Source organism: Pipra filicauda, unplaced genomic scaffold (assembly GCF_003945595.2).
Source record: "Pipra filicauda isolate LSUMZ 115617 unplaced genomic scaffold, ASM394559v2 scaffold111_size4109106_pilon, whole genome shotgun sequence".
NCBI classification, from domain to species: domain Eukaryota; kingdom Metazoa; phylum Chordata; class Aves; order Passeriformes; family Pipridae; genus Pipra; species Pipra filicauda.
This window is the reverse complement of record NW_024103563.1, coordinates 2,547,721-2,563,772: the sequence shown is the minus strand read 5'-3', so window position 1 is coordinate 2,563,772 and position 16,052 is coordinate 2,547,721. Positions and strand designations below refer to the sequence as shown.

Here is a 16,052-nt window from a genome sequence, read left to right as displayed (position 1 = left end):
GAGCTCAGCAGGGACTGCTGCAAGGCAAGTGATGCCGCTGTGACCAGTTGGCACAGCTGCAGAGAACACCAACCGCAATGCCGATGTGGATGAGGGACCAGATGGAAAGCAATCCTGCTGCATCAACCAGGCATGGGGAAGGCAGGGGTACAATGTTCTCACTTCCCAGAATTACAAATTGCCTTTTATCAAGGCAAGTCTCTCCCAGCTGTTTGCATTGTTTCTTCTGGAGAATTGCACTGGAGCACTTTGTCTATGTCTGGAGGATAAAAGACTTGTTGTTTTGGGCAGGTGGACCTTGCTCTGAAGATGATTCTAGGGCAGGTTGGTGCAGAGGAGATAATGAGCAACAAGGATCCAGAACTCATACCCTGCTGACTTTGCTCTTGAGATTGCGAGAGGTGTAAGGAATGACTTGTACGATACGGAGGGCAGGACCTACATGAGCTCTTATTCCTTTTCCATCCTTGGATTTCTTTTGGAACAGATGTGCTTCTGCTCTACTAGTTTCTAAAACAGTCATACATAAACAAGTGTGCCAAGAGACTTAAGTGCCTAGTAATGCTAGTAACTTAGTATGGCTAAATTTGTGTCAGCAATTAGCCTCCATAATAGGTTTTCTTGCGTCTGTAATCGCTTGTGTGATTTATGTTCCCTGTGTTCATTTAGTCTGCACAGAAGCCTGTCCTGGCTCTGCAAGTCTTTATCTCTGTGTGTGCTGCCTTATTTTGTGCTGCTGCTGGAAACATCCTCTGGCAGCACAGGTTTGGCTGCAGCTCCCAGGTATAGCTGAGGTGTTGATCGCAGGTTTTCTGTTCTTGCCGATGGTCTTGCTTTTCATGTTGGGTGGCATGTGGCAGCTTCCCTCTGTTAATTAGAACAAATGTGCCAATTATGTTAATGTATCTCCCGATACCAATCAGTGAATGATTAGAGACAACACATCTGTCTCTCACTGGGGAGCGGGATGACAGAAAGATGCTACAAGGTATGTTGCTGTAAATTACAGTCGCCTTGGACCATGCGCTTTCTCAGCCCATTGCAGGGATGGCTTAGTCTCTTGCAGGCTTGCTTGCCAGCCCATTAGCAGCACTGGATGTGCAGATCCAGCACAGCTGGCAGGAGCTGTGTGCCTCACTGCTCTGCAAGTTGCTTCCAGAATGCTAAGGAGCTCTGACCAAAAGAGCTTCAGGTGTACTCCAGCTTCTCAGCATCTGCAGTTTCTATGAGTCAAAATTTCATTCACTACTCTCACACCTCAACTGAGTGGGCTTCTTTTGCTAGTCAGTTTGCAAACATATAACAAAAATACTTCTGCAAGTAGAAAACTAACAATAAGAAATGGGGATTTTCTGTCTGCTTTGCTCTAAGAGTTTGTATATTAAAAAAAAATTGCAAATTGTTGTAATTTTCCATAGCTGTCATCTCCCAGGGGGTACACTTACTTCATCCTTTATGGCATAATTGTTGGCAATTAAATGATTTCTGTTATGATAAAGAAAAACTGATCCCATGCTTTTCCTACATATGCATGCACAGCCATCAGTACATTTATCAATAACAGTTGGAAGGACATGCTTGATTTAATTGAATATGTAGGACTAGATGCCTGTTCAAGAATTGTTATTATAGCCAGTAAATATACATCTTCAATATTAGGCAAAAGCAACCATCTACTCTAAAACATCTCTAGATATATGAAAAATGGAGGCATGAGGGTGTGATTTAGTATGACCTTGGAGGCTGGCTTTTGTGCACTTTGAAATGTCCGTGGACATCCTGCTGCCCCTCTGTCCATTTGCCTGCAGGGGTACAGGTCTCTAGCACGTAAGTGTCTGATGCCTCATCTGCCAGTCTCTATTATTCAGGCAGCAGAATTAAATTCAGGATAAGTTTCTGCATTGACTGAATTAACAGCCTACTTCAGTGAGGGGGCTGAGCCTTGGGGAATGACATGGCATCAAAAGAGATTGTTGCTTTTAGCTTCTGTAATAACAGTTTGCATACTTGTCATTCATAAATCACGCTGTCTCATTCCTCTTTGTTCTCTTCTCTTCTGTATTCTGTATTTGACGCCTGATCTCTTCCTACTTACGTGACAGAACAACCCTGCTCCCACCTATACTGGTTACCTCAAAAAAAAAAAATCAGAAGTTTGGAGGTACTGAGCACTGCAGTCACCCGCACCAGAGAAAATGAGGCTGATAATAATTGAAAATAAGTACCAACAACAGCCTCACTTATATGTTGTAGTGTATTGACTTAGTTACCATTTCTACAAGGACTGAGGGAGAAAACACAACCAGGGATGTGCTCTTTTTTGTGTTGTTCTACTGATGGCTAAAATGTGTGTGAAAGGAGACTCCTGCTGCGTGTCAAATCATCCATCAGTTCCTCCCTTCAGATTTAACATTGGAGTTTGCAACATTAACAGACATCATAAAAACCTGGATGTCAGAAGACTGAATTAGATATATTAGAGATATCTTGTGAAAGAGATGGGATTTAGACATGCACACACAGTTCTGATGTACTGGCGGAAAAAAGAGGCATCCTGTTGTTCTGCAAACTTTTATTGTTAGCAAATTCTGTAGAATTTTGAGACATTAGGTGAAAAGGATCTTTTTCCTAAGAGATTTGGTGTAGAGCCAGAGGCAATATACTGAATTATACAGAGCTGCCTTTTTTTTTTTTTTTTGGCAACTTCTGTTTTCATATTATCTTTGGTGTTTTTGCAGGGATGATAGGGAATTCAATGCTTACAGCTTTAATTTTGTCTAATCATTTGAGACCCAGACTGAATATGCATGTGTGTTTTCAGTGGAGAGAGAAAGTGTTGCAGAGTACTCGAAAAAGACAACCATGTGCTTGGGCATGGAGCCTTCAGGGTGCCAAAGGCTACTAGAGTATGCGCTCTGATGGGCATACCAGAAACATTTTAGACTGAGCATTAGACTATGTAGACTGTAGTCCTGTTCTTACTGATGTCCTGGTGTCTTCAATGTGCAGGGGATAGGAAGATTACAGGCAGATTTGAAGGTGGTACGTACATGGTTCTGGCAGTGCATGTAGGATCTATTAGACCCCTGGCATAAGTCTGTACTCCATCCCAGAAATAATCAATGACATTAAAACCCAAAAAAGGTGTTTTATTTGTGTGAGAGGCGGCGGTTAAGTGACAGCCTACGACTGGTGAAGATAAGCTCCTGGCTTGTTTTTCATTTTAGAATGCACGGGGACTTGACCTGCAGGTGAGGAAGGAGCTAAATATTGCCATTGACTGAGTAGGAATCTGTCTGTCTTGATTATACCTGATACCCATTAGGATTCAAGGAAGGAGGAAGAACAATTTTAGTCATCCTGTTTAGGAAAACCAGGCTATTGACTGAGAGCTTATATCTTCCATGGTGAAACAGGATTGTGGTAGTGACAGAAATACAGCCTCCAAAGTTTTATATCTTTTTTTTCTTTTCCTGTTCCTCACAGACACATGTATCCATTTCCATGGCCCTTTTTACACCACCAACTTTAAGCAACACAGTATTGACAGTTGACTGCCACGTACTGCAGGGATGTGCTGTGGGAAAGGGGGGTTTAAATCAAGCCTTCGCTGAAGCAATGGCTTTACATTCACTAAGGTGTACACCTTTGGAAGCAGCTCACACCTGATATACCTCCACCCAAACTGGGGTAGGGGAGCTGGAGCTACTTAAGCCAGGGCTAAAGAGGGGGACTGGGTGGTGGGGACCTATAATCCAAGCTCACATCTGCCAGCACTGGTCTTACAGCATTGGACTGGCTTTGTCCAGGCATGAATTGAGCCTTCTGTCTTGAGCACCAGGAGTGGTCATTCGTTTTCTCACCATGGATTGGGGCAGTCTGTACAGCTGTCTCAGGTGGGGAGCAGGTTCTTGGTTGCTTTTGGGGTACGTCAGTGCTTGGGTAGTTCCTCAAATGTCTTTAGAAAAGTGGGGTTTGTGAAAGCAGGTCTTGGCAGCTAGCACCTCACAAGTCTGGCAGGCTGATTGTGTTTATGTTTTTCCTCCTTTAATTAAGTTCTGGACACAGGCTGAAGTGATCCAGTGACATAAAGACCCAGCTTTGATCCATCCAGGGCCCAGTCCTGTCTTGTCCTTCAGAGCATACAGTTGAAATGAAAACGAGCTACTGGATTTGCAGCCAAATTATATTAAGAGCGGCTCACTGCCATCAGCTGGGATATAACAAGGTGGTTTTTTTTTAGGAAGGCAATAAAGAGAACATTGTCTAGATTAAAAATCATGGGTGGGCTTTTTTTGTTGTTTTGTTTGTTTGGTTGGTTTGTTTTGTGTTTTGGTTTTTGTTTTTTGTTTTGGTGTAGATAAGGAAATTATGCTTTATTAAAATAAAATGTAGCTTATATAAGTAAAAAAGGAAAAATAAGCATTGATGTCCTTGTGATTTCTTGGTAACTGTCTCTGTTTTGTTTAATTGTAATTGCAGCAAGACAATAACACGTATGTACATGTGAGTGCATGTGTACTTAAAAGCAGTGTAATCATAGATACTGTGTCTGTCCAATTGTGGTGTGACTTGGTGCTGACTCACTACCTCCCCTCTGGCCCTTTGAAACCCCAAGGTGGAGTGGCTGAAGAATGAAGAGGTTATTGATCCCGTGGAAGACCGAAATTTTTACATCACGATTGATCACAACTTGATCATCAAGCAGGCCCGGCTTTCTGACACAGCCAATTACACCTGTGTTGCAAAAAACATTGTGGCCAAAAGGAAAAGCACCACAGCGACTGTGATTGTCTATGGTAAGTGGTGCCTTGTCCCATTGCAAATGGATGGATGCACACTCAAAGCAAGAGGGGCGGGAGGAGGATGCAAAATGCGTGTATGCAACTCTAATTGTGGTCAGTCTGGGCTGCCTGTGCTGCCTGTTGACTTGCAGACATGTACAGGGACTGCAGTCAGGGTTCATTACTGAAAATATCAGAAGTACAGGTCTGATGGCTTGGCTTATTGGTGACAGGAAATGGTGACAGGAGGAACAAGCACCTGCACACACAGCCAGCTACCTCATGAAGAGCAGGCGTTTTTTCCCCTTGCTGTAACACATGCTGGCTGGATACAGCAAGGAGCCACGAGGGCACATTCTCCAACAGGAGTGTCCAAGGCATTGCTTACTACCACCACAGTTCACATTCTTAGTGGTACTTTTCAGAAATAAGAGTGAAACTGATGGGAAGTTCGTGCTCTCAGATACTCATAAGAGTGTCAGAGCTCATCACAACCCTCCATCTTCTTATATTTATTTAAATAAGCTTATTTTTGGTGTCTACTGCCAAAACATACCCTGACATCAGGGGCAAAGTAACAAAGCATTCTGGGACTGCAGTTCAGAGGCGCACAGCCTAGCTTAAAAATAAACGTCAAGGGAATACAAAGCATGGGATAGCATGTACAGTGTCTGCGTGTGTCTGCATCCACAGTCCTGATGTAACTGAGTCTGGTCATGCTTTGGCTGTGGAGGGGCCAGATGAGATGCCCTTCTAGGGTCTCTTCCAGCCTGTGTTGTGCTGCAGCTCTGCCCCGCCAGGTTGAGCCTTTGCCCCTGCAGAGTTACTGCCCCAAATGCATCCCAGGTGGGGGTATCCACCAGAACAAAACCTGCTCTGATGATGTGCCAGCTGACTGAACTGGTGTTCCTTACAATCAGCTTAATTATAGGATAGACAAGTAGGAAAAAATCCCTATGATTATCCCTAATATTCATTTCATATTCAGGGTAGCAGTTAGATTTAATTGTAAGCAGTTGCTTCCCCGAAGTTACAATGAAGGCCTTTTAGTTCAGTTTTTATAGAAAACTGACTGAATTGAGTTGATTAGCAGTGGTTGTGATATTGAGGAATGGACCATGCAAGAGCTCTGTGTTTTGTAACTGTGATGAATGCAGAAACATAAAGATGTAGGCAACTCCTCCTCATACATATACAGAATTTTTTTCAACAGTGTATTCAAGAGACATGTGTAGGGGAGTAGCATTTTTATGGGTTTTGCTACCAGAGCTGCTTAAGGGTTGTGTCATATCACAGACATTTGGGTTTAGAGAATCTGAGCAGTTAGTATGTTACCCATACACTGGCAGTGACATTCTTATGTAGAGCAGCATAGCTCCTTCTTCATCTATCCCTCTATCCCAGAAAATGAGGTGGGTGGAAAGGAGAGTCAACATAAATATCTTTCCAGAGATAAATATCTTCCCACAGTCAATTAAAAAAAAAAATGCATTTAGTGTTAGTTCACTCTGAACAGCTTAAATATCTGTTAGGGAAGTGCTGAGATATTCATATGCACCAGCTAGGTCCACAGAGGGATGAGTGAAGTTGTCCTGACATCCTGAAATCACCGTCTTCAAAGAAAGGAAGAGAAAATTATCAATATCTAATCAAAGCATGAGGGTGTCTCAGCATACATAGGTGATGGGTTCATCTGAGCATGAGCAGGAGTGCAGGTTATCTCCCTTTGGAAAGTGCTGCAGCTTTCAGAACATAGGCTTCTGGCTGTTAGAGCTGTGTGCGCTCTCTGAATCTGCAGGGATTTTGATCATACATACTCCATCAGGAGCTTAAGGCTGGGTCAGGTCAGTTTTCAGAGTAAGGTTGGTCACCTGCCAGCCCTAATTGTCATCAAATGGTGCTTTTCATTTGGCATCAGCATTTCTTCAAATTTTTACAGTGACTTCTGGCATACATTTGGCATGTTGGAGACGTGGGTTTTGTCTGTTCAGCGTTGCTTCTCATGCTGTTCCCAGCCATCACTTTGGGCTTTGGGCTGACCAAGCTGGCCTGATTATGGGATCATACTCTCCCTCTTGCTTTTCAGTGAACGGAGGCTGGTCTACCTGGACTGAGTGGTCAGTGTGTAACAGCCGATGCGGGAGAGGCTTCCAGAAGCGCACGAGGACCTGCACCAACCCTGCCCCACTCAACGGTGGTGCCTTCTGCGAGGGCCAGAGCGTTCAGAAAATAGCTTGCACCACTCTGTGTCCAGGTTCAGTATCAACAGCACACAGCCCTAGATAAATTGTTTGTCTGTCATCAGTCATTTCAGGAGAATACTATGAGTTACAAAAGCCTGCCTCTCATTATTAATAAATCCAACATTTCAGGGGATGAATATGAAATTGTATTACATAAGTAGATAAAATAGTGAGCCCATCATATCAAACAGCGTGGGTTTCAGCCCTACTTTTGCATGCTGATTACACTGGTGTCTCAGCCCTCATAATTCAGGGGATTTGGGGAACATTCAGAGTTTCAAATTGTAGGAGATAATGGTTGAAAGCTCTGGAAAAGGATTGGAATTTGAATATAGAAAGGAACTGCGATGTAAATATATTTGCAATGTCTGTTCAGTCCAGCTGTCTCAGCAACTAGAAGCATCTGGGATGTGGATGTTAAATTTGAGGCACATGTTTACCTGACTTCAAAGACATTTATTCTGGAAAGAGATGTGTATCCATACCTTTAAAAGGTTTTTAAATGTAAACTTCTGAAAAATACAAAATTGCTTCAGGACACACCAGGTAGTTGGTACTTATCTGTGACAAAGTTCTGCCCCTACTGTCCAGTGCTTTCCTCCTTCTACAGACCCTCTCAAATCAATGTCAGTAAGGTCATCTTGAGCTTGTTAAGTTTGACCATCCAGCTCTGTCACAAGAACAATTTCATATTTTGTTCTTCACCTGTTCGATTTAGTGCTTTTGAAAGTCATTTGCAGGATGTTGAAAGGCACTAAACACATTCTTGATTCTGCTCATGTGAAATTTGGTACCTCTAGATATTTCTTTTAATAGGGAGTATTTAACATTAAATATCTTCCTACTAAAGAAGAATTTTTGGACCAGTTTAATCTCTGTGTTAAAAAATGCCAAAAATTAAAATAAAATCACAGATTCCTGAGTTGTTGCTTGTACACTTTGAACACAGATAAACTAGTTAGAAGTTTATATAAAGGGGAAGAAAGACCAGAAATGGGGTCAGGGCAGAGGGGAAGGAGAGGTGGGGGTGAATGTGTATTTACATGACAGAAGTAGAACTTAGAGAAGAGCAGGCTGATGATCCCTCTGCCTTGCCAGAGATGACCAGGAGTTGCAGGCCGACTTGTGCCAATGTGTGCATCGCTCTTGCTTGGTCTCACTTCTGTGTACACCCTAACAAGTTGTTCTTTCCTTGTGTCAGTGGATGGCAAGTGGACATCCTGGAGCAAGTGGTCCACCTGTGGCACGGAGTGTACTCACTGGCGCCGGAGGGAGTGCACGGCCCCAGCACCAAAGAACGGGGGGAAGGACTGTGAGGGGCTGGTGCTGCAGTCCAAGAACTGCACTGATGGGCTCTGCATGCAGGGTAAGTGCCACTGTGACCTCTCTGGGGTCTGGGATATATATGGCCACAGTGAAAACAGAAATAGCTGCAGAACAGCATCAATGACCTAAAGCCACAGAATCATTTGTGAAAGAAATGAGTTAATCCAATTCTCACCAGTCTGGGCAACCCACTCTTTTTGCCTGAAGATGAATTTAATGCTGTCTGAGGTATATGAAGTTGAACAGTGAAGAATTAGGAAGAGTCATAATAGAGCCTTCTCCCCCCGGTCTCCCTACCAAACAGTCTTCCTCTCTATAGGGGTGCAACATCTGTCCAGAGAAGTTTGGCAGTGACTCTTACAGCAATGTAAATGGGAAAAAAAGAGCATTCAGGGCAAAGTCTGCATTTTTAAAGAGTAAACTTGGCCAAGCAGATCAGCTTGTGGCTTCTTAATATCAGGAATGGTGGGTGCACATGTTTCTACGTATAATAGTTATGTGCTTTTTTTGGATTTCAAGTGCCCTGTGGTAGAAGGAAGTAGACTGTATCTAGACAGTGCTAGTGCAAACTTCATGTGTAGTCATCATCATGGTGCAGCCTCGTGAAGATCAGCTCTAACACTGAAGTCTATTCTACCTGCACCTGTTTATGCCATGGTCTTGCCTTTGTGACTAATAGGAGAGAGAAGTAAAAAAACAGCAGGTTTTAAGTGTGATTCTGACATGTACTGATGAACAGTTAATCTGCTCTGCACCCCATCCTGTCTCAAAAATGAGGTCTTCTTTGGGCTGTTGGTGCATCAAGACTCCCTTTCACATTTCATTAGCACGATAACCTGAGTCAAAATCATCACATACACATCTCTCCTGTTCCTTCATCCCATCTCACTACAGTACTTCTCTGTCGAGCTTCAGCTCTCTGTTATCCAAAGAGTCGTGGCTGTAACTATTCAATATCTATGTGTCCAGATCATAAAATGCTTTGGGTTCTCTCATTAAAAAGGAGTTAAGAATTTTTATTCTCTGAGGCAGGTTACTTTTGACTGAAATAGTCACAATGACAGAAAAGTGACACTACTAGCTAATACATAGGTCTGCCCCTTGAATAATTACTATATAAGATGGCTACTATGCTGGCAGTGATCTCTGAGCTACCCTATGGCACAGCATAGCCACTTGCTCTGGGGTTTCCCAGAGTTACAAATAGCTTCCTCAGTGTGTCTCATACAAATACTTCCATCATGTTAGAAACTATTAGTCAGTGTCAGCAGCCTATGAAGCTGTAATGCCTCAAAAAATCTCTTTTTATGGGGAAAATGGAAAGGTGAAATTTAGAGCTCCTCTCTTTTTCATTTCTAAAGATAGAAAAAAAAATAAAAATCCATCCATGTCTTACTATATAACACTTCTATTGTGGGGAAGCTAGCATACCCCTAGCTCCAGCACTGTTAATAAGTCATTATGGTAAATTAGGAAGAAAAGATACATTTCCCTATACAGAAGAGCTCTTCACTATCAGATTATATTTAGACAGCTGTATGTCATCTTTGTGTGTGCATAAAGAGAGCCATTTAAGCAGAAGTCTTGTGGAAAAGTAGATATAATAGTACAGCAGAATAAAAGCCCTGTAGGGATCTCGTTTATCTGTTGATGGTATATTGCATTTTATTTGTGAAAGTGGATGCTGAGTATAAAGCAGAGGTCTTCAGCAGGAGAGAGGGTGAAACTGTTGTGAATCCTATTCTGCTTCATATATATGTATATAAAAAATGATAATGAAAAATATGCAGTCATATAATGACCTGCTTAGCTCCAGGGGCCGTGGTAATCCTTCAGTGTTGGAATTTAATGGCAGTGTTTTAATGGTGTCTTTATACTTGCGGGGTTTCATATACCTGTAAAACTTACAGTCCTGCTCCCCGATCCATCACTGCTGAGAAGATTGATTTGCCGTACTTGGTGGCAGTGTGCCTGCTGCTCTCTCTCTCTCCCCCCCACCCTTTTTCTTTATTTCTCCTTCTCAGTTTATGTGCAATCAATCTGAATACTTACATTTTTGCCCATGTGGATTTAGGTTCATAGAAAGTCTGCCTGCTGAGCCAGGAAGACACACAGGACTCCTTTCATTCCTAAAACAACATGCCTCTTTCCATATTATTTGAGGCTTTTGGGGCCAGGAACTGACATTTCTCCTAGGCTGGGAACCTGTGGATCCACAGCAGACTCTTCCAATGCCTTCATGCCACTGGATCTGACATGGCACATGTGGCATGGAGGAAGCTACAGCCACCTTTTTTTCTGTGGCCATAGCCCTCAGGGAGATGTGTTGGCCAGCTGCTTACCTGCCCCATAGTCAAATCCTGCTCCTAGATGCCCTGGTGCTGCCTCCTGACTATCAGTCTTTAGTGAGAACTTGAAGGTTGACACGGGGGGTGTAGTTGGGGTCAAAGAATTAGTAGACAAACCCTCTTACAGGGAGTCAGTAGCCTGTTACTTTGACAAAAACTCACTTGTAAATATATACCTTTATATAGCTGCACGTAAAAGATATGCTGGAAAATGCTGGATTGAATGAGTCTAATTTACAAGCCCTTTCTCTTCCAGTCTATTATTCACTTCAGTAGCATCAGCTGGATAGATCAATAAGCTCTTTCATCAGACTGCTCCTGCTCCAGCAAAGAGCAGAAGTCTGCACGACTATTGATTTCTGTGGGGATAAAAACTGTGGAGCTTTCTCCATCCCTTGTAATTATAGTATTTTACACCCAAAGCTGTAGTTTGTGCTTACCACTAACTGTGGCATTTCTCATGCAACTCGGCTGTCACATTTATTCAGACTAATGATCTTGCTAGTATACACATACACTCCTTTATCCGGTAGTTAGTATTTTTCTGTTAACATGAAGAGACGAATAGTCGTTAAACGAGAGAGCCTGCAGAGACACAGCAGGCTGAATTGAAAAGGAAAAGCAGATGTAGTGAAAATTTAGGGTGGTCATTGCTATTTTAGGTTTCCAAATACACAATATTGCCTAGCAGGTCCATTATAACAATTCCATAATTCCCATAATAGCATTAATATGATCTTCTGGAACAAAATATGCTGTAGGTGTAAGAAGAATTGGCTGGTTACCACCCACGGTAGTTGCATTATTGCCTCCATAGTTGCATTATTTCCCATTTGATGTACAAGTTCAGTGCAAGGAACAACACTTTTAAAGGCATGCACTGCATCTCACAGGGGATTGCTATAAACTGAAGCACTGCAATTAGCCTTTCACTCATCCTACCTAATGACTGGTGGGTGTTCTGTGTAAAGAATAAGAAAGCAAAGCATTCCCCTGCTGGGCTCAAACTTCAGCACAATTAGTTCCCTTCGCTAGGTCACAAATATTTTTAAAGCAACATACAAGTGGAAGTGTTTGACTGGACTCAGTCTGGAATGACTGCTCGATCATTTGTGTGGTACAAAGCAGATGCTACAAGTCCCTGGCAGGCCAAGTTCTGCTTTGCATTATGTGTAAAATGCTGCTGGTAGTCAGGAAGAGGTGGACCCTATGAGAAGACTTAGCTGTACTGCGTGGTTATGTTGAAGGCTTGTTACCTGAGTTGTGACATGCAGCTGTCATGCTCAGAGCCTGTCACCTATATTCTCTCTGGTGAGGATCTGAAGTGACAGTGTTCAGATCTATATTGTCCCTGTCCTGAATGAATAAGTACAGCAAGTCCGTAGGTGTGAGGTTGGTGCCTGCTGGGCTTTTGGTCTTTTCTGAAATCGTACCTGGGATGTGTAGGGTTGGCACTAGCACAGTCAGGAAGATAACCAGTGCCCCTTTTTCAGCTCACTCTTGGCTTTAGTCGACCACTGTGGCTTTTCATAAAAGGCTGGCTAAGTTGTGCTTTCAGTTTTTTCCAAAACACAGGGCTAGCTGTCTTATAGCAACAAGCAAGATAATAGTGAAGCACATATTGTTCCTTGAGGGCTATGGATTATAAAGTTACGTAAATAGTATTGTTTCTTTGTGTAGTAAAATTGTTTATTTTGTAGTGTCATAATATGGAATAAAGATCTATCATTGAATAGGGCCAGAAAGAAACTCCCACTTGTGAATCATTGCCGAGTGTCAGTGTGGACTTTTCCTTTGTTGCTTGAGCATGAAAAGACTGAGATGTGCTATTGTCATTTATAGAATGGAAGAGAAGATTCAAAACATCTTTATCTGTTGTTAATCTGGACTAACACTTGAATCACTTTGGTGATCACTTTCTCTCCCTGCATGTAGCTTAACTGCTTGGAAACTCAAATAGTGGATGTGCCGCTTGAGAAAAAGATGCCTATACCATGGTGAAGACGTTATTATCAGCCTAATAATTCCATTCCTTTTAAAAAATGGCTTCCTTCTAGTCAAGAGTGAATTGATGTGAAATGGTGACGGCAAATCTGTATTTGCTGAGCACTCTGAAATCCTTGTCTGAAAGGCAGTATGAAGTTCATAAGGTTCCCTCTTGCAGTGTTAGTGCCTAAGCGTGTGAAAAAGATGCAGTTTATCCTGCTCTTGTGTGAAATGGCTAAATGCTGCCCTTTTCCAGTCTCATCTCTGTTTATACACAGATCTTGAGTGGAAGGCAAGGTTATCCTGATACTACCATCTCTTTCTTCCCAAAACATAAATATTCTGCACATGCCTTGCTTGTTTAATGTAACATGTCAGAACCTCTGATGGAATAAGTATTTGTTTCCCTTTTTGGCTTGATTTGAAAGCAGGCATTCAGGGAAGAATTACAGGGCAGAGCAGCTTGATCAGGACCACAGGTCCACCAGAGCAGATTAGTATGCAAAGAGCAGGGGGATGTTTTCCAGACTCCAGAAGGCAAGCAGAACTCTCCCAAGGGAGACTGCAACAGAAGCCCATGTGTGCAGAGGAATGAAATAAAACCTTTTATTAAGAGCATGTTGGTCAAGAGAGAACTTCTAATACATTCAGTCTGTCAGCATAATGATGTAGCCACCTGCCTGTTTTGCCCTTGCAGGGGCTGCTCATTCATTTGAAGAAGGCATCTCATTTGTTCCTAGAAGAAGTTTTCTGTAATATTGTTGTTTGATATGAGTAAAGAGATGTGTTATTCTGTTTTCAACCCAACTATTATGTAATGGTGTAGCAGCCAAGGGAATTTATGCACACATCTCAGAGTCATGACTCATCTCTTTTATTATAGCAACATGAGAAATCCCCAGTTGAGAAGCATCCACGCTCCAGTGGGCCCTCTGCAACTGAGAGCTCTTGCCTAGAAAACCAACTGCTCAAAGCAGATAGAAGTGTTGAGAGAAAATAGAAGAGCAGAGCCACAGGCGGAACCCAAGGCACTGAAATCACTGTGTCTTCACCCCGGTCAGTTTAGAAAAAGCCACCTCCATATTATTTTTAATGAAAGACAAATGCTGTAGGATCTCTAGGCTGTTTTTAAAAATCTGAACTAATCAAAAATATTATAGCCATGCAGAGAGAAGGAAAAAAAAGCAACCTTGTCCATCTACACTTTTCATTCTTCTTAATTTTCTTAGGCTTTCTTTTATTCTTCCTGTTCCTCTGCACATTAAGAAACTCAAAATGTTACCGAGATAGATGAAAGGAAAATGTAAATCTTATGACGAAGTCTAACTGATACATTATTTTAATTGTAGAAGAAAACCACCCCCTGCAGTGACAATGATGTATGTTTATATTTTCCTTATCATATACAAAGGTGGGTATATTTCATGATTTTTGCTTTCCTGTCAGGGTGTCAGGCAGAGCAAAGTTACATGAGTTTCCCAAGGCTCATCAAGGAGTAAGTAAAAGGATCAGAAGTAAAACTCAGTGCTCTCTATTTCTATATCTGGACTAAAAAAATTATTGGCAGCATCCTTAAATGAAAACTTATGCTGGGGAAGGAAGTTTCTATAGTTTGAGAGACGAACATTGAGCTGATCAGCTGATTCTGGAGTCTCTGGGATTTTTGAGGTTATAAACTGGGGAATGCAAGTTACCTTACGTGTGAGCTTACAAACCTGCCATAGATTTTGATACCTGTTCTGTGTGGATAACTCATGCTTTCCATAAGCCTTTTTTTCAGCATTCCCCTCTCCTGCATCCCCTTCCAACTGTCCCTTCACTCAACTAGCTGTTTGCCGTATGTCCTCTCTTCAGTGCTGCCCCATGTCCTTATTTCAGCTCTTGTCCAGCTCCTACTGCAAAACAAAGTGAATCCCAGGAAGTCAATTTAGCATTCAGTCATTGCAAGAGTGGAATTTGCAAATACATAATCTAGCAAATTGCCATGCTAGGCATGTGTTTACTTTTGCTGTCAAACATTCATAACAGACCCAATGTTAAGGTCCTGTGCTTCTAAGATACTAAAGACTGACGTAAGATTTAACCAAAAGGTCAAAGTCCTTAACTGCAAAAGATTGCATAATGTCAAACTTGGATATTCTAATCCACATCAAATTTTAGCAACAAGTTATCCTTCTCTTTCAACTTCCCCCGCTCCCATATAGATGGCATGCGTGTTTAAACTCAGGCAAGACCTTTCTAACAATATTAACAAATTTCAGGATCTAATTTAAAATGAAAACATAATTGCAGTCTTAATTATAGAATATCATAAACTCCATTCAAGGAGAGGACAAGAAAGTCTCCCCATTTAACTTACCCGCTCAGGAAAGATCTGAGATAATACCCAAGTAAATAAAGAGTCACAAAACCTCAAGCTCCCTATTTATTAGCCCACTTTGAACATGCCAATAATTAGTCCTTCAGAAAGAAAATAAATTGCAGTGCATTATCTCTGGGATGTCTGAAATCATATCTGACCTCCAGCATCATTACTGCAGATGTGAAGGTCTTTCTTTAGAATAGAAAATATAAGAAGGAGCTGGGCACATTGTGTCTTAAAGGTTTTTGCAGCTCCACAGATTTTGTTGGTTTGTTTTATTGTTTTTTTTAACCACCACAAAAAAAGGTATAACGTATCACATCTTCTTGTTTTCCTGGGAAATAGCAAGGGGGAGAAACAATTAACAGCAATTACAAGTCATATATTATTGTTAATATTTCTCCTATGGTAAATCTGCATTAGCAACATGTTAAGTGAACATGAAGCCTTGGCACTAAGCAGTCAGAATATGGGGTTTACTCTAAGGTTGCTCTTGTACCATTAACTCTGCTCCCTTATAGAAAACAGTACTGGAAGCATGTGCAGCCTCTGGACAGTGGAACTTGCACAAAGCGGTTTAAAACTCCTGAATGTCAAGTTAAATCCCTAAATTCCTTTTCCTAAGATGGAAATATGTGGCTGTTTGTCCATCATAGATGGACTTGGTGGAAACCTATAGCATTGCAATGCATCTGAATGAACATTTTGAAAGCCCTTGAAAGTCTTTTTTGAAAGCTTTGGGTCTTTGCACACTGTATTGATCATCTATAATTTCCTTTAAAAATAGTGAAGAAATTTAAGCAAGCTGGTGATAGCTGTGATTGCTGAGAGGTGATGGTGAATGAGGTAAGACAGAAGGAGACAGAAGATGGAAACAGGATTATTAGTGCAAGGTCACAGCCACAGCACTGCAAACACTGCATGGGCATATGACTTTTTTTCTTCTTTGTTTCAAAACCCTCTCTTTATAGTGGAATTCAGAATGTAGAATTGATGAATGTCT

The 16,052-nt window shown here is 41.8% G+C and overlaps 1 protein-coding gene across 2 annotated transcripts in view; it reads left to right on the top strand.

Annotated features, from left to right (window-relative positions):
- The window catches only part of UNC5C (unc-5 netrin receptor C), a 258,552-nt gene that overhangs the window by 201,500 nt on the left and 41,000 nt on the right, over nucleotides 1-16,052 (top strand). For both annotated transcript variants that reach the window (XM_027731747.2, XM_027731746.2), the window contains exons 5-7: nucleotides 4,619-4,799; nucleotides 6,871-7,038; nucleotides 8,229-8,393. In XM_027731747.2, coding sequence (XP_027587548.1) covers nucleotides 4,619-4,799; nucleotides 6,871-7,038; nucleotides 8,229-8,393 — 514 coding nt within the window. The remainder of the gene's footprint in view (nucleotides 1-4,618; nucleotides 4,800-6,870; nucleotides 7,039-8,228; nucleotides 8,394-16,052) is intronic.